This window comes from Phaethon aethereus (assembly GCF_964289735.1).
Source record: "Phaethon aethereus genome assembly, chromosome: 25".
Taxonomy (NCBI): Eukaryota; Metazoa; Chordata; class Aves; order Phaethontiformes; family Phaethontidae; genus Phaethon; species Phaethon aethereus.
This window is the reverse complement of record NC_138601.1, coordinates 5846847-5874090: the sequence shown is the minus strand read 5'-3', so window position 1 is coordinate 5874090 and position 27244 is coordinate 5846847. Positions and strand designations below refer to the sequence as shown.

At 56.7% G+C, this 27244-nt stretch overlaps 4 protein-coding genes across 5 annotated transcripts in view; 2 read left to right on the top strand and 2 right to left on the bottom strand.

Moving 5' to 3' along the window:
• FBXL20 (F-box and leucine rich repeat protein 20) overlaps positions 1–11489 on the top strand; it is a gene marked incomplete at its 5' end in the record, with an annotated part of 40266 nt that extends 28777 nt beyond the window's left edge. For both annotated transcript variants that reach the window (XM_082010430.1, XM_082010429.1), the window contains 8 exons: positions 696–822; positions 2796–2870; positions 4584–4714; positions 6189–6249; positions 6779–6823; positions 8230–8286; positions 9358–9570; positions 10496–11489. In XM_082010430.1, coding sequence (XP_081866556.1) covers positions 696–822; positions 2796–2870; positions 4584–4714; positions 6189–6249; positions 6779–6823; positions 8230–8286; positions 9358–9570; positions 10496–10603 — 817 coding nt within the window. In that variant the 3' untranslated portion in view covers positions 10604–11489. The remainder of the gene's footprint in view (positions 1–695; positions 823–2795; positions 2871–4583; positions 4715–6188; positions 6250–6778; positions 6824–8229; positions 8287–9357; positions 9571–10495) is intronic.
• A 4642-nt stretch (positions 11490–16131) lies between these two features.
• On the bottom strand, positions 16132–19280 carry LOC309413535 (transcription factor CP2-like protein 1; the record flags this gene model as incomplete). Its single annotated transcript, XM_082010703.1, is given in 15 exon segments — positions 16132–16315; positions 16496–16641; positions 16721–16800; positions 16917–17007; positions 17089–17182; positions 17316–17370; positions 17447–17535; positions 17609–17719; positions 17961–18113; positions 18213–18319; positions 18396–18532; positions 18534–18631; positions 18794–18867; positions 18956–19104; positions 19198–19280. Coding segments are annotated over 15 exon segments (1575 nt in total). The 3' UTR covers positions 16132–16207.
• A 752-nt stretch (positions 19281–20032) lies between these two features.
• STAC2 (SH3 and cysteine rich domain 2) lies at positions 20033–22854 on the top strand (the record flags this gene model as incomplete). The annotated part of the gene is given in 16 exon segments (XM_082010553.1): positions 20033–20214; positions 20216–20254; positions 20539–20563; positions 20566–20651; positions 20653–20731; positions 20809–20906; positions 21226–21307; positions 21394–21491; positions 21718–21773; positions 21972–21976; positions 21979–22068; positions 22160–22211; positions 22339–22477; positions 22481–22517; positions 22653–22772; positions 22775–22854. Coding segments are annotated over 16 exon segments (1131 nt in total). The 5' UTR covers positions 20033–20169.
• A 1630-nt stretch (positions 22855–24484) lies between these two features.
• RPL19 (ribosomal protein L19) lies at positions 24485–26670 on the bottom strand (the record flags this gene model as incomplete). The annotated part of the gene is made up of 5 exons (XM_082010415.1): positions 24485–24677; positions 25395–25505; positions 25645–25765; positions 25993–26115; positions 26565–26670. The coding sequence occupies 5 exons, from the start codon at positions 26668–26670 to the stop codon at positions 24554–24556; spliced, it is 585 nt and encodes a 194-aa protein (XP_081866541.1). The 3' UTR covers positions 24485–24553.
• Positions 26671–27244: the final 574 nt, after the last annotated feature.

The window sequence follows — 27244 nt, the reverse complement described above, 5'->3', positions numbered from 1 at the left end:
ATACAAGTGATATACCAGTGGAACAAAAGAAAATACAGGAAAGCTGTATCACAGGAAAAAAAATACTGGAGGATGAATCTAGACACCAGAAGAAAACACAAGATTTGAAAGAACAAATGAATGATTAAATTATTTTTGTAGCTACATTAGAATACTTTGAGCCTGGTTTTTCCTTCCCTTGAGGGTCTTCATCCTTGTCTCTAATCTCACATGTTCAAATTTGTGCTGCAGCTATCTTAAATACGTGATAGCATGTATATCTCTTCCTAATTGCAAATGACACTTGAGTGTTACTCCTGGCAGCTATTTGCAAACGCAAAGTTACAGCTGGGAAGTTAGAAGCAGCATGGCAGAAATCGCCCCTGGTTTGAGGTTTGGTTGTATTCAGATCCAGAAAGCCCAGAAACAGTGTCTGTCCTCGTATAGGAGCTGGGAGGTGTCCGAAAGGGGATAAATTGCTTGTCTTTTACGCTGCTAATGCCCTGCTTTAGAGCTCCTGATACTGCCTCTGGAGAGCGCTTCGCATCTGGAGCTGGTGTTTGACAGAAGCGTTCCCCGTGGGGGTGTGGGGCGCGGGCGTACGTCTGTGCTCACGTGGGTGCCAGGAATGGGAATTTCCTAGATTCTGGCTTGAAGCAGGATTTCTTTCCAAGACAAAACCAAGTTTCCACATGTTTTTCCTTTCACTTCCAAAGTGAGGGATGCCCGTTGCTGGAACAGCTGAATATCTCCTGGTGCGACCAAGTGACTAAGGACGGCATCCAGGCTCTGGTGAGAGGCTGTGGTGGACTCAAAGCCCTGTTTCTGAAAGGCTGCACGCAGGTACGGCTCTATGGAGAGTGCTCAAATTGAGTAACAGCTGGCTTATTTCTGCTGTAACTGAAAAGAGTTGAGATGAAGTATTGTGGATTTTTCTGTTTCCAGAAATGTTACGTGACTGAAATTACTCACAATCTGTCTGTTGGAGATTAACTGCTTTTATTGAAATTCTTTAATAACTTTGAGCTCAGCGTGAATAGTGGGACAGTAGACAAATTGCATATCTAGCTGTAGAATCATTCTTCTTTTTTCCCATCGGGAACACACTGAGCAAACTTTTTTAAAGAGGTGATAACTTTCGTGGCCAGACCCATCCATTTCTGAAGGCTCAGAAAATTTCAGAAAGCCTGACAGTAGTTTCATCTGCGCTGGTGATAGAATTTCCTCTATGTGTTATTTGGATCTTCTGGTTAGTCAAAGAGAATCGCTGTGTATGTGACTCCTTGAAAAGACGTCTCTGCAGCCAGTCAGGAACGTCGTACTATCGTTGTACAGCTCTTGAGCTATAACGGTGTATTTTGAAGAGGCTGCAGAGACTGTGATGCTTGTACTTTGGAATATATAAATGGTGCACTAACTCTGACAGCAGAAAGATTTGGGGGTTTTTTCCCCCCTTGTTACAGTTTTTGTTATTTAGTCTAACCTCCTTTAATCTTTCTTTACTGTCTTACCTGGAGAATCATTGAAGGTTTAGCATGTTAAATACTTACCTGTATTACAACTTTACTGAGGAGTTGTATCAATTATGAACGAGCGTGGGGAACATTACCTGTGAGCACTACTCATTTAATGAGGAAGAGCTCCTTGCAAAGCTATTTCACAAAGAATGTGGGGACTAATTCTTAATTTTTTTTTACTTAAGTGGGCTGGGGTCTTTTTAATGCAGACAGGCTACAAAGGAGCAAACGTGTATCTCGGAATCTTGTCCTTGAAAAAGGAGAGTAAAAGTGACCCCACAGGAATGGAAACCTGTGACCCAGAGATTCCCAAGAGTTTGGGAGCCTCAAGGTAGACTTGGAAAATGATCTCTGATCTCTTGGGTCCTTGTACCTGAACACTCACAGTGCTTATTGTTTTGGATTTTTTTTTTTTTTCCTAGGATTCCTTAAGTACGAGTCAATAAGTGCCATTTTTGTCTGCTGTGTAGAGATAAACAGCTATAGGTTTTTCTTCTGCAAAAAGTGTATTTCTTCTGGGCATGGAACGCGAGGTCCTGAAAGGTTATGATGATAAGCAAAGCAATAATGCTCTGGTTATGTGCACAGAGCGGTAATACCCTTGCGTGCCCAAGAAGGCCCAGCTGTAAGGGCTGTAGTCAGTAGTTGTTCTAAATTTATACTCCTGTTGGCTTTTTAATATGTGAGATGGGTATACATGGCTGTAAAAATGACTTGATTAAAGATATAACAATCTCAGCCTATTTTGAGAATTCAGGTCAGAGAAACAGCTTGCGTTTCTAGTAATTTATGGAGTCGTGAGTAATATTGATGGCAATACATTCTTGTTATCAATTACTTGCCATCTGTTCTTATAGATTTAAGAATAGCAGGCGCTTTTATCATCAGAAAGCAACCTGGATATGTTTGTGCTACTCACATTGAAATAAGACTCTTTTTTTTGTTCCAGTATTGCAATATAAAAATAGTGTTACTTATAGGCCCTCACTAGTGAAGCGTTTCCTTAATTCCTGTAAATAGTTCCTGATTTCACTACTTGCTTTGTTAATTATGCATGTTTGATCAGCTCAGCTTTTCTTTAAATCAGTAACTTAGTGTTGTGGGTCTTTGAACTCTGTTCCTGAGATGGTAAAAAAAAAAAAGGACACAGTTGTTGCTGTGTATTTTGAGACTGCAGTGTGTTGCCTTCCTCCCCCACAGGTATCCAAACCACAGATGCTTTATTGTTCTCAAAGCTTTATGTTGAAGATTGCTTCAAGTATTAACGGGTTGTTTCAGTCTCTAATTTTTTCTTTCCAGCTTGAGGATGAAGCTCTGAAGTACATTGGTGCACATAGTCCTGAACTGGTGACTTTAAACCTTCAAACATGCTTAGTAAGTAAAGCTTCCTGTGATTTCCCAGCTCAGCCATCGTTGTGCATTTTGAGGCCATCTCTAAGCAGAACGATGCAGAATGTACTCCATCCCAGAAACGTCATCATCTGTGCAGACACGGCATTTTAGTCTCGTAAACTTACGAGATTTTAAAAATAGTTGATGAAAAACATCTTTTTGGTAGTTCAGCAATGTTGAATAGGCCCCCGAAACAGTGTCATAGCATGCGCTTTGTCAGAATTGTTTGTCTCTCTGCCCTGCCCACGGGGCTTCTAAACTCATTTGCAGGACTAGCTGGAAAAATTCTTTCCATTGGGCTGGAGTGTTTGTGTGGTGATCTAGCCAGGCAGTTCCTCTGGTCTCTTTATAAAATGGAACCAAGAAGTGCAGTTTCCCTGCACAGAAGGGCTCTAAACCAGTTATTCTGCAGTGCCAAAAATGTATATTCGTGCCAAAAAAAAAAAAAAATATTGGAACAGGCTGTTTGTACATACCGTCATGCAGTTAGTCGGATGCAGTGAGTAACTGGACAGTCTCTTCCTTTTCCACAGAAGTGGGCAAGGGCTACGGGGCTGTCCTGTTGCAGCCCTATTTAGGGAGAAGCTTTACCAGTTACTAGACTGGCTAGAGACTGGAGCCCATCCACCTGAGACTGGGCGCTTGCCGAGGAGGAGCTGAACTGTTAGCAGGTTCCAGACCCCCATCTGGCATCTAGGGGAGAGGCAAGCAGGTGGAAGGGGGAAGAAAACTAACGTGGTTCTTGATTGCCTTAACTGAAAATACCAAGTTCTGCTCACTTTCTGTTTCATTTCACTCCAGAACTTGGGCTTATCAGCCCACGGACTCGCTGTTTGCTATCTTAAAAGAAGCAGTGCCAGTCCCTGGGTTGGTGCTTTTCTGTAGGAATTGAGTCTGGCTGCTTCTGAAAACCCCGAACCGAAGAATTGAGTGAGGTTTAACCTGGTGCTCCAGCATGCACAGCCTCTGCCACCTATTACCCCTTTTTCCCTCATCCCGCTGCGTGCGGGATCCCGGCTTTGATCCCGTGCGGCGCCTTGGCACAGCCGTGCCGAGTCCCGGCCCTTACTTACGTGCTCTTACTCATGTGGGGACACATCTGGAGCAGATTTGTGCACTGCTGCCAGCCCAGACTTGTGAGCGGAGCACATGGGGCCGGACGGACCCTGTGTGTCCAGGGACGCGGCGGATCGATGGAGCTGCTGTGCCACAGGGTGAATTTAAGGTGATTTGGGCTGTAAGCTTGTCTCTCACGGCTCAGGTTTTGGTCCCAAACCACTGAAGTGTGTTTTTAAAATGCTGTTTGTGAAAACAACCTGCTGCTTATTTTGTGGGTAACTCTGTTAGGTGCTTCCTTGTCTTGAGTTTCAGCCAAGAAGGTTTTTAGAAGGAAGGCAGGAGACTGAGTCCAGGCCTGCCGCTGCCGTGCCTTACCCCATCGCTCACGTGGCCCAAGCTCAGAAACACTTCCGTGCATGTGGAATCACTTTCTGAATGTTTACAAGTCACTTCAGTGTGGCTTACCCTGTTTCAGCTGCTCCAGTGAAATAATGTGAATGCATTTTTGGGTTGAAAGAAGCATAACTTGGCCTCAGTTAAGTGCCTGGTTGGAAGTCTGAGAAGGAAAATACGCAGTGCCTTGCACCTCCACCTACGTTGTTATGGCTTGTGATGTTGTTATTGTTTTTCTTGTAGCAAATAACAGATGATGGTCTCATTACAATATGCAGAGGATGCCACAAGTTACAATCCTTGTGTGCTTCAGGCTGCTCTAACATTACAGATGCCATCTTGAATGCCCTGGGACAGAACTGCCCAAGGCTTAGGTAAGTTTTCACCGCAGTTACCCGAGCTCCAGTGACCCGTTGCATGTTGAGCAAAGGATCTTGGTGACATGGTCGCTTAATATTTGAGCTGGTTTAGACTCTGAAGGTCTTTCTGAAAGTGCACTTCTTATCACTGAGCTTTTTCCAGGCATTTGCTGTGGCACGATCGTAGTTTGACCCAAACTTCTGGCTTCTAAACTTGTGCGAGTAAAACAGTGGTAAAAGAGCTCCATGCCGTGGTGGTGTGCCCTGCCAGTAGACTCGCTTAGTAGCAGTCTCCTTTTACTCCATTGTGTATCCACTTTTGTTCTTTTATGAAAAACAGTTGAGGTTGGGGTACTTTTGTATTGAGAACTGAAAACACATTTAAACAACATTGTTTCCTCTTGACATGTGATACTAACAGGGTTTTCACGATGATTTTGTCGCAGATGGAATTTGTGCTTTCACTCTGCTTGACAGAGTGCGCTTCCAGTGACATCTCTGCAGGTGTTGGCTCTTTTTTTTATTTTTTAAGACCTTTTTTTAATTAGGACAGGTTTCTTCAGGAAGACTTCGCTATAATTCAGAAAACGGCCAGGTGCAGAAAGAAGAGGCTGTTCTATTATCTGACATCTGTAACAGCTGAGTGGCCTGTCTTAAATGGCATGAAATACATGTCTTCCAGGGAAAAAAAAACCCACACAACTGTTTTCTGTGATAAGCTCGTTTAAAAAATTACGGGTACAAAGTGCAGCGTACAAGTGTATGGAAACCAGTTTTGAAAGAGGAAGGTAAAACATGATTTTGGTTCCAAGTGGTTTCTGTGTTTATGTTCAGATTCAGCTGCAGCTTTACAGTATTAAGCTCCAGACGGTAAAATGCACAACGCACTGTAGGCAAGTTGCCTTTCTTTTCTGTAAAGGTAGATAAATACGATAACATTGTAAAGCAAACCTCTGTAGACCTGCGGTAACTGCCAGAAAGAGTTCTTTCTAGAACTGCCAGAAAGTTTATCTGTTGTCACAGAAGCAAGCAGTTTGCCTCTCGGAAGACTTCAGACTCTTCTGTGGTGGCATGAAATATATATTCTTTCGTGCCCATCTGCCAGGTTGTTGTGTATCAGACCCTTTTTCATGATGAGGTCTGTATTTTGGGTGGAAACCAGAGGAGGTCACTTGGGGAGGTTGTGGAGTGTCCAGCAGTGAAGGTTTTTAAGAGCACCTTAGTCCAACATTTGTCGGATTAGACCTCCCTGCCTCGTAGCGGGGTACGGACTGGATGGCCCTTGGAGTTCCCTTTTCGCCTGACTTCTTTTTTTCTTTCCCTGTGACCTACACTCAGGTATAGAGGGTGGATGCTCTGTGCAAATTATCCTCTCAGAGAGCACAGCCTAAACCGGGTCAAACTTTTCTGGGTTGCTGGAAGCTTTTAATGAAACACTCTGAAAAGCAAAATGACTCCACCATGGTTATTATAAATTCTTTCTGTGCAGAATATTAGAAGTTGCAAGGTGTTCTCAACTAACAGATGTGGGCTTTACCACTCTAGCTAGGGTAAGTGCTCATTTCCACTTTTTCATCAAGTATCTTTGCTTTCTTTTTGTGATGGATATGAACGAACAGAAGCTTTCTCTTGAATGTAGATTTTTGTAATGCTTTTGGTCTCGATGTTTGAGTGGAAGTTAAGTGACAAAAATTAGGTTGTATGTAATCTTTGGCATTGTCCTGACACGCACATCTAGGAGGATGTGCATCCAAACTACATGAAATGTGAAATACTTGAGAGTTATAAAGTTTACTGTTTGTTTTTCTAGATTAATCTGTGTTCTATACAACTGACCCTAAATGTAACCTTCTTTACTTTCTATGAATAAAAATCCTCAGTGCCTTTTAAACGAGTGAAATTACTAGATTTCCTTTACTATATTTAGCGGTGTTCTCAAAGAAGCAGCACACTTTCAGTCATGTTTCATGAAGGAAAAACTTCCATTTTTAAAAAGGACTGTTTTATTGTAGTTGTGTTTATATTTGCTGTCTGAACTTTGCACTTAGTTTGTGTGTTCAATCTTTTGTTTGTTTCTAGAACTGCCATGAGCTTGAAAAAATGGACCTGGAAGAGTGTGTCCAGGTAGGAGGTGCCACCTCTGGCTATTATTTTTTTTTTTTTTTTTAGCACAGTCACAGCTGTGTGGAAAAAGTAGATTTAGAAATTGGAACTTGATTTAGAATCCTGAGCAAGAAGATGAGATATATTTGGATTAAAAAATACCGCTTTTGTAGTTTGATCCTTTGTTCATGTTTCACAGTAATGAATGCCGCTGGCAATAATGAAAGAAATCTTTAATAGTAATAGATGTGTCCTGAAGGTCACGTAATAGATGTGTGAATTGTGACCCTTGACACAAGATAAATCCCAGAGTAAGATCTTTTCTCATAAGGCAGGGTAAGGTTTGTGCTACATATATTGCTAGAAATAATGGAAGTTACCTCTGTTTTGAAAAAACATAGCCAGGTGGTTTGAACAGTAATGGTATTACAGAGGACATGGCAACAACTTGAAATAAAGCTGGGGTGTCCACGCTAGCGTTAGCCTTCCTCAGAGGCAGTGGGACGTAACGTAATGGGTCTGTTACTGTCGCCTCTCTGGATAACCCTGTGCTGCGGCTGTCTTCATGAGTTTTGGGGAGGTCTCTCCTATGTGACCACACGCTGCCCTGTAGGGTATGTGCCATCAGCTGATAACCGCTTCAAGGTAGCGTTTGCAGGGGAAAAGAGTTGAATTTACTCAAGACGCCATGAAAAATGTCTGACCCTAAGGATAGACTTGAAATGGATTTAGATGAAGACAGTGGAGATAATAGGATTCTGCTTCCTGCCATGAGAACAGCGTGACCCCGCTATTCTGTACTTCCTGATGTTTACAGGGCAGAAATTCAGGAGCTCACAAGAGGAAATTACAATAGTCCAGACAGGAAGTGATTTAAAGTTAACCCAAAAAAGGAAGAAGAAGAATTAGCTGTGTCCTTGGACTGACTGCACTGAACAAAGACAGCCCAGCAAGTTCCCTTCTGAATGCTTTTAGATTAGAAAGCCATTGTGCTGAATCTCCTTCTTCCTGAAGGCTAAAGAGGAACAATTCAGCAATCCACCGAGCTGCTGGAGGGGGATTTGGACACCTCTTGTACCTTGAGTCAAAACGTTTTAGGAGACATTGTGGTGTTGAAGAGGTCTGCTCACTTCTCTAAACTGTGAGCTTATTTCATGAGAGCTACTTAAGGAGGTTCAAAAAACCAGCAATACCTGTGTCTTAACACTCCTTTAAGGACATGAGTTGATTTCTGTAAGGGAGTGGAAGAATCTGTACATCTGAAATTTGGTCACGCAGGAGATGAGTTCCTGAGGGGCTCAGGAGTATGACTGTGGGGAACACACAGATTAGGCAAAAGTTTGCAGTCCTTCTTTCATAGCGGGGAAAAAAAAGTCCTTGTGCAGAGGGCCCAGCATGAAAGGGCTTTTTCTTTTTTTTTTCCCCAGATAACAGACAGTACACTAATCCAGCTTTCAATACACTGTCCACGGCTTCAGGTTCTGGTGAGTATTATAAGTGAGACTTTCAGCATTTTCTTTCTATAAACAAGAGGGATTTTAAGCACTGCCTGTGGGGATTTGTCTCTCTGACTTCATAGACATGTTGTGAAGGCTTGGAAGAATTTGGCTAGAAACTTGACCCTAAAGAACCTATTGTCCCTCCCCTACTGCTAGCATTAAGCGTATGCCAGGCACCCAGAGCTGCCTGAAAATGAATTATAGGACACTGGATTCTCCTGGTACCAGCTTCTGGCTGTCCTCGGCCAGCCTAGCAGAATCTGTCTACAAACCAGGCTGTCAGTCCGTCTGTAGGAGAGGGGACTGCAGCCCTTCCCACCTGTAGTATGGAGCTGGGCAGCTGAGACCTGGAAAGCTTGCTGGCTCTGGAAAGCCGTGTTCCTCTTGGTCTAAATTTCTGGGAATTTAGTTTCGGTCTCCTCTGTGTCCGTGTGTGTATTGCTCCCTTGTCATCATGAGAAAACCTGTCCTGGGAGGTGGGGGAATGCAGTCAGTGGGTTCCCTGTGCAGCCATCCCTTCTGCATGCTGTGCCCCTCAACATGCTTGTGGTGCTACCTCCCAGCTCAAGCCCTGCGTCCTCCTCAAGAACTTCTAAGATGCAGCCTGTCAAAAAATGCAGCAAGGAGGTGACGCTGTATTTCTGCTGGGTCTTAGACCCAATAACAGGGTCCTTCCCATGATGTGTAAGGCCACAGATTTTACAAAGGCGCTTTCTTCAATAGCAGAGAGTATATATCGTATTTCTGTGCCGTCCTGGCCCCATGGGTCTCATCTTTCAGCAGCTGCCTTTCCTGTTGCGCTTCAGCTATGAGTTTTCCCCTTGCAGGCACGTTAGTCATCGGAGGCCCATGGAGCCCAGTGCCTGCAGTCTGGAATGCAGCAGTGGCTCCAGTGCAGGCAGGGAGTATAGACCTGGCCAAAAAGCCAGTGTGGCAAACCAGTCCACCCTGTGAAGTGTGGGCCATCTTCTCTGTCTTGTCCTACGGTGTCTGCTGGCAGGGTGTTGGCTTGTTTGGCCGTGGCAGAGGCTGCTAACTCGCTCTCTTTGGATGCAGAGTTTGTCCCACTGTGAGCTGATCACGGACGATGGGATTCGTCACTTGGGAAACGGAGCCTGCGCACACGACCGCTTGGAAGTGATCGAGCTGGACAACTGCCCTTTGATCACGGACGCCTCCCTGGAGCACCTGAAAAGCTGCCACAGCTTGGAGAGGATAGAACTGTACGACTGTCAGCAAATCACGCGGGCAGGGATCAAGAGACTCAGGGTAAAAAAAAATAATAATAATAGTAATAAATTAAAACACCGCTAAGGGTATGACTTGAACGCTGTATCCAGTGGGAGGAGGGAGGGCTGAGGTTTCAGATTCCTCGTGATCTGGTGCTCATTCTTAAAAGTATCGTGAGAACCATCATCTATGAAATTAATAGCTGTCCTGCACTCGGAAGATTGCTTGGGGATGAATGCTAGCTGGCAGGGAAGAGCGGTAATTGCTGCGTTCACCGAGTAGCGGTAGCAGAAAGGAGCAGAGGAGACCCAGCGTGCAAGTGCTCATTTTACAAGCACTCGTACGTGACAGTGCTCTCCTAAAGGTGGGACCAAGAGTTAGTGCCACAGCAAATGTGTAGAAGGGCACCTCCTCTCGACTACTTTAGATGCTCGGCGTAGACTGCAGCGCGCTTTGTGCTGACGCTTCTCATAAATAACTCAGCTACTCCTGTAATAAAGCCGGTCTGTTGTAGGGGAGGTTGCAAGGCCTTGTGAGTGGGACAGAGCCAGGGCCGCTGTGTCACTAGCTGCTGGTCATCTAAGGCACTCTGTGTCCCCACGCTTCCCTCCTGGGTCTATTTCTCCATCTGGAAAAGAGGAGTAATGAGAACGCTTTATTTGCAAAGAGAACGCGGATCCATACAGGTAGAAGTTGTTCTGTTCCCCACGGCTACCGCAGGATTAGCCGCGAGGAAAGAGCGGCATGTTTTCTTAGTGCCTGTACCTTTGTTTTCTGGTAACAGAACTTGCTAATCCACGCTCTGCGGGGAGATCGTGCTGGTGAACTGAAAGAGTTCGACTCTAGTTTTCACGCGTGCATTAGTTTGTAGTCTGAAGACGAGCGGGCCAGGCCCGTTTCAGCCTCTCTGGCTCTTGCGCTGCCACTACCCTGCTCACTTTACACGTTGTGCTTGTCTTTTCAGACCCATTTACCCAATATTAAAGTCCATGCCTACTTCGCGCCTGTGACTCCACCTCCTTCGGTCGGGGGCAGCAGACAACGCTTCTGCAGATGTTGCATCATCCTATGACACTGGAAGTGGTCATCCTTGCAAACTGAGTATTTAATTACACTTGTAGAATTACGGTGGACACCAGTATCTTCAAGGAAAGCGATACCAGTGTCATTTGCAAGGGCCGGTGAACGGGGCTGTGGTGCCAGGCCCCTGTAGCCACCCGTACACGTACATACACGCGCCCCAACTGGTCCAGCAAACTGGCGAACTCTGCGTATGGGAGCTGGAGCCGCCTTGGCTTTTTCTGTAGGTGGATTGGTATAATTCTGAACCATTCCTACTGGGCATGCTCAGATGAAATCGTTGCGGTAAGGAGGGGAGGTTTCTGTGAACCCACAATGACTGTGGCTGCTGTTGAGGTTGGAATAGTAGCCGAAATCCTTTGAAATGGGGAGAGGGGGAGAGGAAAGGAACATGCTTTAACCCCGCATCCGTTGTCCAGGAGAAAAAAAAAAAAAAATAACCCAAACCTGAAAATCCCAACAAGTTTTCTGTCCATTTTGCAGCGAGGGAATGAAACAGCAGCTCTTGTGAGACATGATTTACTTGTGCTTCTCTACTTCCCGTTCCCTGCTGACCACCCTGAGCATGCTCACATTGAAGGTTCATCTGTTTCTTCTGTGTTCTGTAGCATCCAGCTCAGAGGCTTCCTAGGTTGTTGTGATATAGCTTGAAATCTGTAATGCCAGGCTCAGTTTTTTTTACCCTCCCTACATCCTGCTTTTTTTACAGATTTCTAATTCCGTAATTTTTTTGAGATTTACCAAACAAAAGTTATGAATCAATAATTTAAATTTTAAAAAAATACTTTTTACCATTAGAAAATTTAAATGGCAAGTGAGCTGCACTACAGGCTAGGCTCTCGTAGGCTTCTTGACCTGTTTTTATCAGCGATTGGGCGTCCGAATTTGTTTTGCATTTCAGGTTTTATCCCAGTGACAAGAATATAACTCTTGATATAGGGGGAAAAAATTACAATCTCTGTTCCAGCGACTGTAAGTTCCCTACTCCTGCTGTCCTTTCCCTCCAACCCTTCATCCTGCCCCCAAGAAAAAGCAAAGTAGACTCTTTTTGCTTGTTGCCCTCGTCAAGAAATAATGACTCGCTAACGGAAGCGGGAGGAACAGCAGGCCTGAAAACGCGCCCTCAATTACTGTCACGTTTTTGTACGCTGAGGTGCGAGCGCTGGGTGATTTTGCTGACTTTTGCGTCTTCCGCAGGTAAGTGTCTTGCCCCGGAGAAGGAAGCGTGTGAATGAGCCAGGGGGTTGCTGTGGGCCAGTCCTTGCCCGCTGGCAAGTGTCCCTGGCAGCGGGTTTTGAGGCGTTTCAGGCAGGATTAGCCCAGGTGCTTCAGAGGAGCGTAGACAGCCCGAGCCAGCTCTGAACTCCGGGTGCCTTGATGCTTGGCAGTTCCAGATGCCCAGAAAGAAAGGTGAACAGATGGGCAGACGCCAAGGGTTTAATGGGGCAGAACCTGGTCAAACTCGAACAGGTTTGTGGAAGACGAGCTGGCGTGTAAGTAATTGCGCTCTTCCTGCTGTCTGCGCCCCGGGATGGAAGGGAGCGCACGTGTTTATGGATGGTTCCCAGCTGACCGAGACGGAGGAGCAAGTCTGTTTAATCGTCCTAGCTGCCAGCAGCCAAGGAAGTGGTGCCTCACCTTTATGCTGAAGGATCTTGGGGGGAGAGCAGGGTGCAGCACGAGGAATGGCTATTTTAGTGTCCCGGGGCCGGGGGGGGGCTTGGTTTCTTCACTGTGGGTTTGCTTTGAGGACAGTGTGTTGCTTCCCAACCCTCTTACCGCTGTCTGAGGTGTTCAGGCAGTCAGAAGGGTGGCTTAGTACCACCGAAGCTGTACCCTCTTCATCTACAGCTTAAATTTCCCCAACCCATCTGTATATGCGTAACAAAGACTTGCAGAGGCGCAGTCTGCTGGGAGGAACTCCAGTGTGCTGTGTTTAAAAGGATACTGTCAATTCCTTTCCTGTAGATCGCTTTTAATCCGTTATATTTATTCAAATCCTCTTTAGCGCTGTGGATTCTCTCTCTCCTCAGCCGGCGTGTTCCTATACTTCATTTGCAGAGCTCCTTTCTCCCCTTTTCAGGGTGGCAGAAGGTAATGGTGCTTCCCATGGTACCAGGCTGACTCGGAAGGGGTGGGTGTGCGCGGGACAGCACCCGGCGATCACGGGATTTGCACAACTCTGGGAAGAACGCTTGGTTTCGTTTATACTGTGGCAGGGGAGAGCTAAAATGGATTTGCAAGCCAGGGTGTATGTAGTTGCCTGACTGATTTCTTTGTAACCGAGCAGAGTTTTCAAGGGAAAACTCCACAATACAGAACCCAAAGCATTTTTTTTTTTTTCAAACAGGGTGACAGCATTAAGGTAGCTCAAACTACTTGACAGTGTCCTTTTAAGTCAATTATCCGTCTTCAAATGGACTCTTCCTTATGTTTGTATTTATAAATACCAATAAACACCATTTTCCAAGCCGTGTCTTACTAGAGGAATACCTTTGTAGAGCAAAAAGAGCCTCCCGCGCGTGGCAGCGTAGCGGAGGTGGGCTGTGTTTGGGAACGCTGCTCCTGCTCCGCACGCGTGCGCCCGTGTTTCCGCGGGGCCGGCGACTAGGTGAGCTGGAGGAGTGCCGGGTGCTGGGTCAGGCACCGGCCCTGGGTCTCCCTCCTTGTGCCAAATCCATCTTTTCCAGCCTCTGCACTAGGCTAGCTGGACCAGGCAGGTCAGGTCCTTGATTTGGGACCGTGAGCTCTTTGCTAGAAGTTGGCCCTTTCCTTGCCCCCCTCCCCTGAAAACCAGCGTGCACCCCAGAACCCGAAGATGCCTCTGTGGCAGTCGTGTCCCACGGGTGCGGAGCAGAGGCTGGGCTGTGGGGTACCACCTCGAAAAGCAGACCTGGCTCTGCTTTCGGGCACCTCGCCCCGCCAGAGCTGCGCTGACCTTGACGTGCCCTTGGACTTCATGGGCAGTCGTGTGGAGAGACGAAGGGACCTCTCCAGGGAAACAGCCCGAGACCTTCTGGACTAGTGCTGGTGAGACCCTCCAGGGAGGTGCGAGGAGACCTAATGCAACCAAAAATTAGGCTTTTCTGGTCTTTCGAGGCACACAGCACCGCTTTTTGTGCCAATTCTGACCGTTTCTGATGAGGATGTGGCAAGTGTAACATGCCGTCACAATGGTTATTTAAAACAGAAACTCTTAACAAATTCCTATTTTCTAAACATCATTGTCATTTCCTTTGTTTTTTTTATTTTACTCTGAATGTGGTGGTCATGGCTGGCCCATGGTGTCATGGTTTTTGGGTTGTTTTTTTTGGGGGGGTGGGGGATGGCTGGGAGACCAGTATGACAAGGTTCTTTGCTACAGTGTCCTGTGGTGGGGGTGTGCCCCGAAAATGAGGTTTAAAACATCTTGTCTCCTTCTGATGAAGGACTCCGTGGTTGGGGAGGTTGTTTGGGGTGTTCGGAGGGTTGGTGGGGTTTTTTTTCCTGTTTTGCTTCATTTTCTGGCATCCAAGCAAGCTGGCCAAGGTTTCTGTTCCCCGTGCTGAAGCCACGCAGAGGCACCCAGCTCCGCTCACGGGTGCCGGGGTCCCTGTGCTGCAGCTCGGGGACGTGAAAGGGGCCCCAAAAAAAGCTGGTGGAGGGAGAAGCTGCTTTCCTCTTCCACCCAAAGCCTCAGCCTGTGCTCGGGCAGCGGGGGCCGTGCCTTCCCGGCCCCTTGCAGCCCCGGGGACCCGTCCTGGGTGGCCGCTGGCACTGGGCATGTCTCGGCACGGGAGCCCATCACCGGTGATGCCTCGTCTGGCCCCCCGGCACTGCCCTGCGTGGTGAGGTGGGCGGCTGGCAGAGCGAGCGGTGCCGGGCTTCGCCGCCCGTGCCGCCGGCTGCACGCGCTCTCCACGCCGGCAGCTTTATTTGGGTGAAGGTTTGGGTTTGGTTGTTGTTTTTTTTTTTAAGAGATGAGGAAAGACATGCCCTGCCCCGCCGTCCCGCACCCCCAGCACCCTGCCTTCCCCCGGGGCTCTTCCTGCCGCAGCCGCAAACCGTCCTCCATCCCCACCGGTGCATCTGATCTGAGCTCGCCTTGGTTTTCCTTGCTGGCCGCAGGCCCCAGCTCTGACCTCGGTCTCTGCTAAAACGGGATTATTCCCCCTCCTCTATGCAAACCCCCAGCCGGCGCAGGGCCCGTGGGTCGGCGTAGGGGCTGCTGTGCCCACAGCCCCCCGTGCTGGGGGCAGGGCTGGCCTCCTCGGTATTTTTAATTCATTTTTAAACGCGGGGTGGGGGGGCTAACGATGTCTGGACACGCGAGCTGGAACCTTGTCATACGCTCCCTTGAGATTATATATATATAAAATAGAGCGAGCTGTAAAATATTATTTTAATGATATTGTAATCTGTGCTTTCCTTGACACTGTGTGGATACGATAATGCCATTAATGAAAAGTAAATATATATATATGTAGCTAAGTTGTCCCCTGTGTGTGTGATGTGCCGTACGCGATCTCCGCGGGGCAGCGAGGGTCCGGCGGCGGCGGGAACAGTCAGGAAGGGGCTCATGGCACCGAGCTCCAGCTCCCCTTGGCCTGGAGCATTTTGGGGAGGGTCGGGGGTGTTTCCATCTCCCAACCCCACACCCCCAGCGATGGGTCCGTGGCCCCATGTCTGTCTGTGCCCCGATGCTCGCTGCTGGCCCCTCTCCGCGTTTGCCAACACCCTGATCTTGGGCTCGGTCCAGGGGGGTCCCGGTGCCCTCCCTGCCACTCGCCCCGTCTGCTCGCTCCTCGGTCTCCGTCCTTCCCCTCTAGGGAAATTCCCAGCAGTTTATCCCAAACCCATCCTTTGCCCTGCGAGCTGCTTCCTCCCGAAGGCGTCTCCGGTCTCGCTTCACCCCCCGGCCCTGCCCTCCGTGCCGCCGGACGGTGCTTGGGGCAAGGACTCGGTGTCAAAACCAACCCGTTTCCCCGAGCCAAAACGCAGAAATGAGGCTTCGCTGGGTTTTGCCAGCTGGGCATCCCCCCAGCTCCGTCCCCGCGGGGTGGGACAGGACCTGCTCTGCCCGGGGTCTCACCGGGGAAGAGGGGCTGTCCCCGTGCCCGGCCCCGCTCCCCAACCCGGCCCAGGGGCCCCTCGGGGCTGCTCCCAGCCCGCGGCGGGTGCAGGACCCCCGGGGCCCCCTCGCCCACGCCCCAGCAGGTGCCGCAGGGACGAGGCTGCGCTCGGGGCCGGCTCCGTCCTTTAATACAACCGGCCGAAGGCAACGCGGCGCGTGCGGGGACGCAGCCGCCGTCGGTGCGGGGAGGAGGGGCGGGAGGGGAGCCAGCAGCCGGGACGGGACCCCTTCCTCTCGCCCCTCTGCAGGAGGGGTCTGCCGAGCCCGGCAGGGACGCAGGGAGGGGGAGCTGCTCCCGGGGCCGGGGCCGTGGGGTGGTGCCCGCCGTGGGGTGGTGCCGGCCGTGGGCTCCCCTCTCCGGCCCCGCGCAGCCCGCTCCGGCGGGAGCAGCTCTCCCTTCCCGGGGGGATGCAGCGCCGGGCCCGCTCCTACCGCAGCAGCAGGCGGCTCCCCGCCGGGCCGGGCCCTGCCCGGGGACGCGGCTCAGCCCGGGCCATCGTCCCCCGCCCGGCTCTGCCTGCCCGCGGCCGCCGCGTTACCTTTGCCAATGGCCACCGTGAAGCACGTCTCGTCCAGGAGGTTCCTGATCATCTGTGGGGCCACGGGGCGAGGTGAGGGGGGCCGGGATGGGGAGGGGGGGGTTCCGTCCTGCAGCCCGGACCCCCGTCCCGCTGCAGCGAGGGGCACCCGCGGGGTCTGAGCCTCGCTGGGAGCAGGTTGGGGACCCCGAGGGGCCGGGACGGCTGCGGGGTGGCCCCCCCCGGTCCTTACCTCGTCGCTGACGAGGATGTGGATGCCGGAGGGTCCCTGCCGGGACACCCGCTGGATCTGGCCCACGGGCAGCCCCAGCAGCTCAGCCAGCTTCCCGGTCAGCTCGGCCGCCGTCAGCTCCTCCAGGCGCACCTCCTGGTACGGCCCTGGCACTGGTCGCGGACGGGGAGGGGGCAGTGAGCGCGGACCCTCCGTCCCCACACTGCCCCACGCCGCCCCTCATACCTGAGCATCCGCCCTCCGTGCCCTCAGCCCCGCCGGTGGGCTCCCGTGACACATACAGGGTCAGCCGGGGACGTGGGCGCCTGCGGAGGCAGGGAGGGGTCTGGCGGGGGGCGCAGGGTCCGGCCGGGCACCACGGAGGCTCCCGGGGGTCCCCCGGAAGAGGCCCCGAGGGGCCCCGCGGGACGGCCGAGCCCACCTGCCCGTCAGCACGTTGCAGAGGCGGATGCCGTCGGGGGCTCCGCAGATCTGGATCAGGTCCCCGCGGGACAGCTTCAGCAGGTCGGCGCCTGCGGACGGGGGGGGCTCAGGGGGGTCACGGCCGCGGGGGCCGGCTCTGCCCCCCAGCCCAGCGCTGCCCACGGCCTCACCTGTGAAGCTGGTGAAGACGCGCGCGTGGGCAGAGAAGCGGCGCTTGTGCAGCCACTGCTGCGTCTCCAGGGGGGATGCGCAGGGGCTCAGCGCCTGCCGGCAGCGGGAGCGGAGCCTCAGGCAGGGCATGAACCGAGCGGGCACGTTGTCAGCCCGGCCAGCCACTCGGGCGGGGGACCGTGGGGGGCCATAGGGGTGTACGAGGCTGCACCCACGGCGCCTTCACCTCGCTGGGGCTCTCTGTGGGGCTGTTGGCAGCGCAGGCGGGCGACACGCATGCCCTGTGGGGAGAGGTGTCAGGGCCGCCGACTGGGGGGCCCCGGCGGGGCATGGGGGTCCCGGGGGGGTCTCGCTTACCTCTCGGGGCTCAGCAGCTTGAAGGGATGGGGAGAGGGCAGCCCCGGGGGGCTGTGCGGTGCACCCAGCGTGTCTGGCCACGGGGCGCACTGAGGATGCGGGCGGGGGTCAGGGGGTGCCGGGTTCCGGGGGCACCCCGGGGGCGCGGGGGCCGGGCCCCACCTCGGCCAGCACGGTGCTCTCGTAGGCCGGCTGGAACTTCTCCCGCTCTGGCACCGGCTGCTTCTCCACCTTCTCCCGGTCCATCTTCTGCTTCCTGTCGGCCCCCTTGGGCTGCGCCGGGGGCCGTGAGTGCAGCCCCGGGACCACCACCACGGCGGCCGATGGGGACCCCGGACCCCCAGGCACCCACACCCCTGAGGCACCCAGACCCCTGGGGTGCTCAGCCCCCCACGCACACGGCCCCTTGTGCACCCCAGGGTGCTGCAGCAGGAGCTGCCCCACGCTCAGAGCGGGGTTTGCCAGAAATGGGGGGGCACCGATCACCCTGGGGTCACCGGTGCCCCCCCAATACCTTGAACACCTTGACGAGGCAGCTGGCAGAGTGGAGGTGCTCGGGGGGGTCCCCCTTGCTCCCCAGCCCGAAGGTGTCGATCTGGATGCGGAAGGGGACACCTTTCTCCCCCCCGTTCTTCCGCAGCGTGAATTCGGTGCTGATGCAGTGAACCTGGAGGGGGCAGCAGGGTCGGGGGCGGCCGCCGTGGCCCCCCCAGTTCCCCCCGGCCTTCCCCAGCCCCCCCAGCCCCCGGCCGGGCCTGGCTCCCACCTGCACGAAGATGGACGTCCGCCTTGAGGGGTCCCAGAGGAATTCCACCGTGTTGAGCAGCGTGGGGTGGATTTGGGGTTCAAGGATGCCGATGGAGAGGGGGATGTCTGCGGGGGGGGGAGTGAGCACGGCCCCCCCAGGCTCCCCGACCCCCCCAGCCCACCGCGCACCACCGGCACGCACCGATGTCGAGGATGCGATCGCCCGGGCGGCTCCATCGCCAGCCCTCCAGCTGCTGCTGCTCCGAGTACCGCAGCCGGCGGTCGTGGAAGACCACCCGCACCACGCTCTGCGCGGCAGGATCAGGCCCACGCCACCAGCCATGGCTGCAGGTTGAGCCCACAGCCCCTCACCCCACGGAGAGATGGGGCTGGACCCGGGCTGAGCTGGGGCTGAGCTGGGGCTGAACCGGGGCTGAACCGGGGCTGAACTGGGGCTGAGCTGGGGCCGAGCTGGGGCCGAGCTGGGGCTGAGCTTTGCCCCCCAGCTTTGCCCCCCAGCTTTGTCCCCCAGCTTTGTCCCAGGGTTTGCCCCAAAGCTTCACCCCAGGTTTTCGGGGGGGGTCCCCGCCACTGCCTCACCTTGAGCATCCTCCGTCCCTCCCCGCCAGGGTCCCCCCGGGGGTTCCCCATCATGCGGATCTCATACGGCTGCCCTGCAGGGGGGGGAGTGTCCAGGCAAAAGTGGGTGCTGAGCCCCAGAAGAGGGGGGGTCCCCCTTTCCCCCCAGCCCCCCCAGCTCACCCTGGTTGAGGTAGGTGAGGGTCTCCTCGTGGTGCCGGACGGCAGGAGATGTGGGGGCGCAGAGCAGGTACTGGAAAGCCGGGCTGGGGGGCTGCGGGGGGGGGGCGTTGGGTTCCTCCTGCTTCAGGTAGGGCAGCACGAGGGGGTCCCTGCGGAAAACGCCCCCCGCGGGAGGGTGGGCACTCAGCCGTGCCTCAGCCTCCCCCAGAAGCGAGGGGTGCTTTAGGATGGGGGGGCTGTACCGGAGCGGCCCGGGGCCGGAGATGGGGTACGTCTCCCCAGGACTGGGCCAGTGATGGTCGGGTTGACCGTGCCAGAAGAGCATGGTGGGGGTGTCCCGGGGGGGGGCAGGGGGGCACGCGCACACACGGGGTGACAGCAGGGAGGGACAGATTGGGGGGTGTGTGTCCCCCCCTTTTATAGCAGCGGGGACGGGCGGCGAAAGCAGAACTGGCCCAGTTGGGTCCAGCTGGGGGAGGGAGTTGACAGTAAATAGACGGGGGGGGGGGGCCTCCCCCTGTGTTTGCTCTCAATACAACGTGGGGGGACACGCCCCCCCCCGGGGGGGCTCCAGCTCGCCTGTGTCCCGCCCCACAGCCATGCCCTGTCCCCTTGTCCCAGCCCAGGACATCTGCCCCCCCCTTTGTGCCCCCCCCCCCCGCCATTGCCACCCGCCCTGTCCTGGGCGAGCAGCCAAGGCCGCCCTGCGCCCCCCCCCCCCCCCCCGCTTTTCATTCCTGCCACTTCCCCCAGATGTGGCTCCTTTTGGGGAGAAACGGGGGGGTCGCTCGTGTAGAGCACCGACAGCCCCCCCGGGTGCCAGTGCGAGGGCATGGGGCGTTAATGGGGGGGGTCTATGGGTGCTGCCACCCCCCCCCGTGCAAATGGGGGTCTATGGGTGCTGCCCCCCCGGGATATGGGGAGGGGGGATGGGTGCCGCCCCTAGGTATCAATGCGGGGGTGCTGCCCCCCCCAGGCCGTCAATGGGGGGGGTCCCCCCCAGTGCCCCCCCGGATGCACGCCTGGCGCGGGGGGAAGCCCCGCCCCTTGGGGGCCGGCAGCCAATGGGCAGGCACGGATTAGCATATCTCGCCACACACACCCTCAGGCAGGGAGGGGCCGGCGGCGGCTTGAGCTCGGCGCTGTCGCGACCGGGTCGCGGCGCTGTCGCGACCGCGGGGCGGGGGCGGGGGGGGGGGGGGCGTGGCGGGCGCATGACGGAGCCGCCCGGGGAGAGCGACGCGTCGGGGCCCCCCGAGCCGGCCCCCCGCCGGCCCCGGGGCCGGGCACGGCAGCAAGGTACAGCCGGGGGGCACCGGGGGGGGCACGGGGAGGGGGGTGTGCACCGGAGGGTGGCCGCGCACCCGGTCCCGGCCGCTGTCAGCGTTTTCAGGGTGTCGCTGGCCCTGACCGGCGGGGTTCAGCCCCGGCCCCGCTCCCCGGCCGGGCTGGGCTGGTGCAGCGGCGGGGGGGGGCCCTCCGGGGTTCCGGCCGTCGCTGAGGGGAGGGGTCCCTGTCACCCTTTGGGGGTGCCCCGGCCCCTCCCGGGGTCATTGTCGCCTCTGGGGGGGTCCCGCCGGCAGATGCAGCGGCTGAGGCGGTCGCTGTCCCTCGGACGCTGCTGCGGAGCAAGAGCGTGGAGAGCCTCCCCCCGCGACCGGGCGGGGGGGCGCAGCGCCCCGGGCCCCCCCCGTCCCCCCCCGCGGCCCCACGGCTTCCAGCAGTACGTCTTCAAGAAGCACTGCCCCTGCGAGCTGTGCCGGCAGCTCATCGCCGGTGGGTGCCCGGGGCTGGGGGGCGGGGGGGGGGGCAGCCCCTGCCCCCCGGCCGTGACCCCCCCGCGCTGCCTGCAGGCAACTCGCGGCAGGGCCTGCGGTGCAAGGCGTGCAAGGCCGGCGTGCACCTCTGGTGCTCCGAGGGGATCTCGCACCAGCAGTGCCCCGGCAAGACGGTACGTGGGGCGGGGGGGGACACGGACACCCCCGCACAGCCCTGCCAGCCCCTCTGTCGCCCCCGGGATCCCCGACACAGCCTCGTCCTGGGGGCTGCGGGCCCTGGGGCGCGTGGCCGCGCACACGCGTGTGCCCCGGGATGCGTGTCCACAGGCACGTGGGAGCACCGGGACGTCGGCGCGTGTGCAAGCACCCCCCCCCATGCAGACGGGGGTCCTCGGGAGCACAGTCAGTCCCAGCACCCCAGCTCTGCCCCCCGCCAGCTGCCCAAGGGTGCTGGGCACCCCTTTTTCCCCAAACCCCTGTTTTTTCCCCCAGGCCACCTCTTTCCGCCGCAATTTCAGCTCGCCCCTGCTGCTGCCGGAGCAGGGGGGCCCTGCGCAGGGCCTGCCCCCCCCAGGTAAGCCCCACCCACAGTGGGCTGCGCCCTCTCCCTGGGGCGCGGGCTGGGCTGGGGGGGCCCTGACACCCCCCGCCCTCCCGCAGACCCCGGTGCAAGGGTGGACCCGGTGTACGAGGCGCTGCGGTTCGGCACCTCCCTGGCACACAGCGCCGGCCCCACAGAGCTGCCCCCCGGCCTCCAGGTACCCCCCCAGACCTGGGGAGGGGTGGGGGGCACTGTGAGGGTGTGGGACCCCCGCCCCGAGCCTTCCCTCTGCTCTAGGGGTGACAAGGCAGCAGCTGGGGAGGAGCGCGGGGACGCCCCGAGCAGCGCGGGGAGCGTGAGCGGCGGCGGTAAGGGGGTGGCATCGGCGTGGGGGGCGATCGGGGGGGTCAGGGCTGACTCTGGCCCCTGTCCGTCTGTCCCAGCAGCTGACGCCCCAGCAGAGAGGGACAACGCGGGGGAGAAGAGTCCCGGGCAGCAGGTGGGGGTCCAGGACGGGGGGCAGGATGGGGATGAAGGGTGGGGCCAGGGGGCTTGGGTGATGCAGAGGGATGGGGTGTGGGGCAGAAAGATGGGGTGTGGGAACGGGGCTGTGGGGCAGAGGGATGGGCCACTGGCACAGGGCTGGGGGCCATGGGGCCAGATGGGGGCCGTGGGGCAGGGCTGGCTGTGTCCGCAGGCTGCCCGGGGCCGGCGCGGCGGGACGGGGCACCCATGTTCTCCTACGTGGCTCTCTACAAGTTCGTGCCCCAGGAGCACCAGGACCTGGCGCTGCAGTGAGTGGGGAGGGGGGTGGGGGGGCCAGGCCCACAGGGGCAGCGGAGTGGGGGGACATCCCCACGCTGCCCCACGCCTCCCTCCCCCCAGGCCCGGGGACAGGGTCACGCTGGTGGACGACTCCAACGAGGACTGGTGGAAGGTCAGGGGGGGCCGTGGGGTGGGGGGCTGTGGGGAGCTCTTGTGGGGAACACGCTGGGGCGGCCGGGAGCCCGGGGGCTGGTGCTCGTGCGTGGCCCTGCTGCCTGCCGGGGCATTCACCGGTGCAGTGAGTGCGGGCGGTCTCAGCCACCGCTCGGCTGCGCCGCAGGGGAAGGTGGGCGACCGGCTGGGCTTCTTCCCGGCCAACTTCGTGCAGCGCGTCCGTCCCGGAGAGAGCGTCTGGAGGAGCTGCCGGGCCGTGCAGGGTGACAAGGAGCAGGGGCGCATGAGCCTCAGGGAGAACCAGGTAGGAGGGACCCCACTGGTGCCGGCACCTCGCTGCCCTGGGGTGCACCGAGTCGGGTCTGTCATCAGTGGCATGGCAGCAGGGCCGTGCCCCACTGCCCGTCCATCTGTCTGTCTGTCTGTCTGCCCATCGCAGATCTGTGTCGGCGTGGGCAGGACCCAGGGCCTCATCCGGGTGACCAGTGGGAGGAAGCGGGGGCTGGTCCCTGCCGAGGCGCTGACCGAGATCTGAGGGGCAGCAACCGGCCCCCCCGGCCCGGTGTCCCCGTCCCCACCCTGGTGTCACCACCTCCCCTGGATCACCACACCTCAGGAAGCCCCGTCGGGGCGGTACTTGACCCGTCGCACCATGCCGGGGGCCCGTCCCCAGCGTCCCCACCCCTCGGGGTCTGGCCCGCAGCACGAGCCGGCTGGCAGGGGCAGGGGACACGGGGCTGGCCCCCAGGGTGGCAGTGCCCACAGACAGGGCACCCACACGGATGCCCCTAAACCCCCACGTGTGCAGCGGGGTGGGGGGAGGCTGTGCACGCCAGCACGTGCAAATCCCCGTGGGTGCACCAGGGCAACGCGCGCACACGCGGGTGCGGTGCCACACGCGCCCTCCAGAGCCGTACACGCCTGTATCTGTGCACTCACACACGCGTGTGCAGCCCCACACGCGTGTGCCCTGCCTGGCTGCTGGAGGCAGCTCGCCCAAGCAATAACCCCCCGTGCCCAGGCGGCGCCCGGCCCCGTTCCCGGGGTGCTCCAGCACGAGATCCTAAATTAAACGCTGCTGCCGCCACCGCGTTGGTGCCACCAGGTTGTTCTTCTGCGCCGGCCGAAGGAGCTTCGGCACTGCCACGTGTCCGGGCAGAGTGGGTGCGGGTGGTCCCCCCCCGAGCACTGCTGGGGTGCCCATCTCCTCGTCTGGGTGCTGCCCGGGCTCTTCTCCGGCCGCATGAGTCACGCCACAGCCGGCCGCCGTGAGTCACTGGCGGTGGAGCTGGCAGCAGGGCCGAGGACAGAGCAGGCACCGGGGCTGCGTCAGGGCGGGCTGCCACAGGGAGGGGGGACGCGTGGGGAATGTGGCACGTGGGCATGGCACAAGGTGCGTGCAGGGCATCGGGGACACCCACCCCTGTGCCCAGGTGGTCCCACCACCTGTGTGATGAGGTGGGAGGGGCGCTCAGCTCTGTGTCCTGTGGGTGGGAGACCCCCTCAAGTTCTAAGAGCCTCAGCTGGTTCCAGGGATGGCATCGAGCTTGCGAGGGGGGGCTGTCCCGGTCCACACCGCAGCAGGGACAGTCCCCGGTGTGGGGATGGCCGCGCCTGCGGGCGTGGGTTTGGTAAGGAACAGCTCGGACAAATGGGGAGTGCCCTGGGGGGAGCGTGGGGAGTCTGCAGGGGACAGACCTGGCTTGGGAAGGGTCCGTGGTGTGAGCTGTGGAGCACACAGACCCCTGCCACTTCCCAGCCCCAGCACCTGCTGTCCTTCCCGTCGGTGAGTCTTGCCCTGCTCAGTGCTGTCCTGGCGCTCCTCCCAGCTGAGCTGCCAGGGCGGTTGTGGGGAGCAGAGCACCCCAGAAGCTTCCCCCAACAGCCAGCTCTGTCCCGAGCCCAGCGGTGTGGGGGCTGCAGCATGTCCCCCCTGTGCTCAGCGGTCTCCAGCCCCGCCAGGGCCCAGCAGGAGGGGGAAGACCCCGAGCCAGTGCCACCCTTTGGGAGAACAGGCTGCGCACGGAGGCACTGCCGGTGCAGGAACGGCTCTGCCTGCGGCGCTGCCCTCCGCAGCCAGCTGGGGCCAAGGGCCAGCAGGACCCACCCGCGTTCTCCCAACACTTCTCCGACCAGGAGTTCGACCAGCTCCTCTGGCTCCCAACAGGGAGGGCCCAGCACCAAGGTGGGGAGCGGCAGCCCTTCCCCAGCGCTTCCCTCCCGGTTCCAGAAACCTTGGAAAGCACGAGCGAGCACAAGACCAGGTGGGAGAAGTCTGGATGTGGTGTTTTATTGAACACTTGTGGATGGAAAGCACTATGTACACAAGACAGCCAGTGTTTACTTCTTGGTCTCCTCCTCCTTGGAGAGGGTCTTAATAATCTCCTCCTTCTTGGCTTGCAGGCGCTCCTCACGGCGCTTACGAGCCTCCTTGGTCTTGGACCTGCGAGCTTCGGCCTGGTCACTGCAAGAAGTTAAGAGTTCGTGAGTGCGCAAGGACCACCTCAAACGGCCTGCACCACCGGCCCCAGGCTCCTCTTGCTCCACAGGGTCCTGGTCCAAACGAGTGCAGCTTGGCAGGCTTTGCTCCAGCGCCCACATGCCACCCGCAGCTCTCACCGCAGTGCCCAGCGGTGCTCACCTGGTCCCGCTTAGCCCTGAGTGAGGACGCTGGGCTCTGCCCCCCATCCCTGCCCGACGCTGCTGGGCTCTTAGTCCCGACTACAGAGGAGCTGTGATCCTGGCTCTGGGGACTGCCCCGTTCAGGCTGGCTGGGGTCACACATCTTTACTAGAGACCAAGGTTAAGATACCAGCTTTTTTTACCAAGTACGCCGCAGGATTTTAAAAACCATTGGCTCTTGTGTCTCCTCCTCACCTCCCCTTGTCAATCATTTACTGATCCAAGTGGCTGGATCAGTAGATCTACCAGTTTACAGCTGTATGAGCCGCTAACATCTGCTACGCCGGCAGCGGAACACACAAAGCTCCGCCAGGATTACTTATTTCACTGCTTCAAGCCAGCCCTACCCAGTTTTGGTTTGATTCTTCACCAGGGCTCCAGATCGAGTCACCAGTGACAGCATCCGCCTGGAATTACCTGCCTGCAGAGTTACTAAAACAAAAAATAAACCAACTCCACAACCCTCAAGACTGAAGCTTAACAGTGAGGCAGCACTTACGCCAAGAGCTTCTTGCGAGCTTTATCTGCCTTGAGCTTGTGGATGTGCTCCATCAGGATCCGCTTGTTCTTGAACACGTTACCCTTGACCTTCAGGTACAGGCTGTGATACCTAGCGCAGGAGAACAAACGTTTTATTTTCACCAATCTGCACACCAAGGAGCTGGCTGCAGAAGTTGCACATGGCAAGAAAGGGGTATCGAAGTGTGTGGACATGCGACCCAAAGCTGGACGTGGCATGGCAGGCTTACATATGGCGGTCGATCTTCTTGGACTCCCTGTATCTGCGGAGCAGGCGCCGCAGAATTCGCATCCTCCTCATCCAGGTCACCTTCTCGGGCATACGAGCATTGGCTGTACCCTTTCTCTTACCTAGAGAGGGAAAACAGGATGAAAATGAGGCCAAATTTCTGCAAGTTGAACAACGTGCTTTTGCTGGAATGTTTAATCCTTCCCTTTACCTCAAGAGGAAAACTACTGACATACAAACTGTGTCTTTTAGGCCCTGCCACAAGACTTTCGGAGATTGTTGCTCAACATAAGCTTGTAGGTGGACCACGCACCATAGAAAACAGGCATTTCTGGGAGCCAGCACTTACCAATGCCCATGTGCCTGCCCTTCCGGCGGGCCAAGGTGTTCTTCCTGCATCGGGCACGAGAGTGAACAGTCACAGGTTTGCGGATGATCAGACCATCCTTAATCAATTTCCTGATCTGCTGACCTATGGAAAGAAAGTCCGTGTTCAGCATCTTACGTGCTATGAGAGGACTCATTAAGCAAGTACAGACTCCCATCTGGCTTGCCCAAAAAGGATCCAAAGCAAAGGCCAAGCCAGACCTTCCCCCAAAGCCCCCTCATGCTGCTGTAGTTGCTCTTTTCCCTTGTGACTTCTCCCTCACTAGTTACCTCAGCGGACACCACGTACTAAACCCACTACCAAGAACTCGCCAGGCACCACGCTCTTGTCAGTGCACTGGGCAACACTGTAAATCCTGCTGATAGACTCATTTCCACTTTGAGGTGCAAAGCTGTTGCTCAAGTGTCAGAATTTTACCTAAGCCAACCTCACTGCTACCGAGCTAATCAAAAAGCCTCTTCACGCATCCCTGTTCCACAGGGCAACACAAGCGATACATAGCATGGCCGTGTCCACGAGAGACAATTACTCACGTGAGTTAGCGTTGGCGATCTCATTGGTTTCGTTGGGATCCAGCCAGACCTTCTTTTTGCCACAGCGCAGGACGCTGGAGGCCAGCCTCTTCTGGAGCCGGAGCATACTGCGGAGAACCACGCACACAGCTCAGCCCCACGCTCGCTTTCGCAGCGCCTGAAGGCCCGGGACAGCCCGCAGCGAGTCTGCTGGGTGCAGGCCGCACTGCTGGACCAGCACGACGCGGAAGGGGGGAGTAGCTAAGGGCCGCAGGGCCCAAGAGCTGCAAGGCCAGCCCCGTTCAGTGGTCCCCTCCCTCCCTCTGCACCCCAAGGCCCCTCGGCGTGGGCCCCGGCCGCCATTTCGCCCCCTCCCCAGCGCGCGGCCCAACCGCCATTTTCCCCCCGAGGCCTGGGGAGGCCGCAGTCGCCTCACAGAGCCCAGGGCCGCCCCGCAGCGCGGCTGGGAAGCCCCCGCCATTGAGGCCACCCCACCGGTCACCCCCGCTCCCCGCTGCTGCCGGGGGGGGGCACGGCGAAGCGCTGCCCCTCACCTCATGGCGGCGGCGGCCGGGCGGAGAGGAAGAGGCAGCGGGCCTGGCCGCGCCCACTGCCAGCGCTGTGGGGAGCGGCACGTACCACCCCGCGCCCGCCCCGCTCCGTCCCCGCGGCCTCGCGGCGGCCCGAAGCATGGCGAAAGA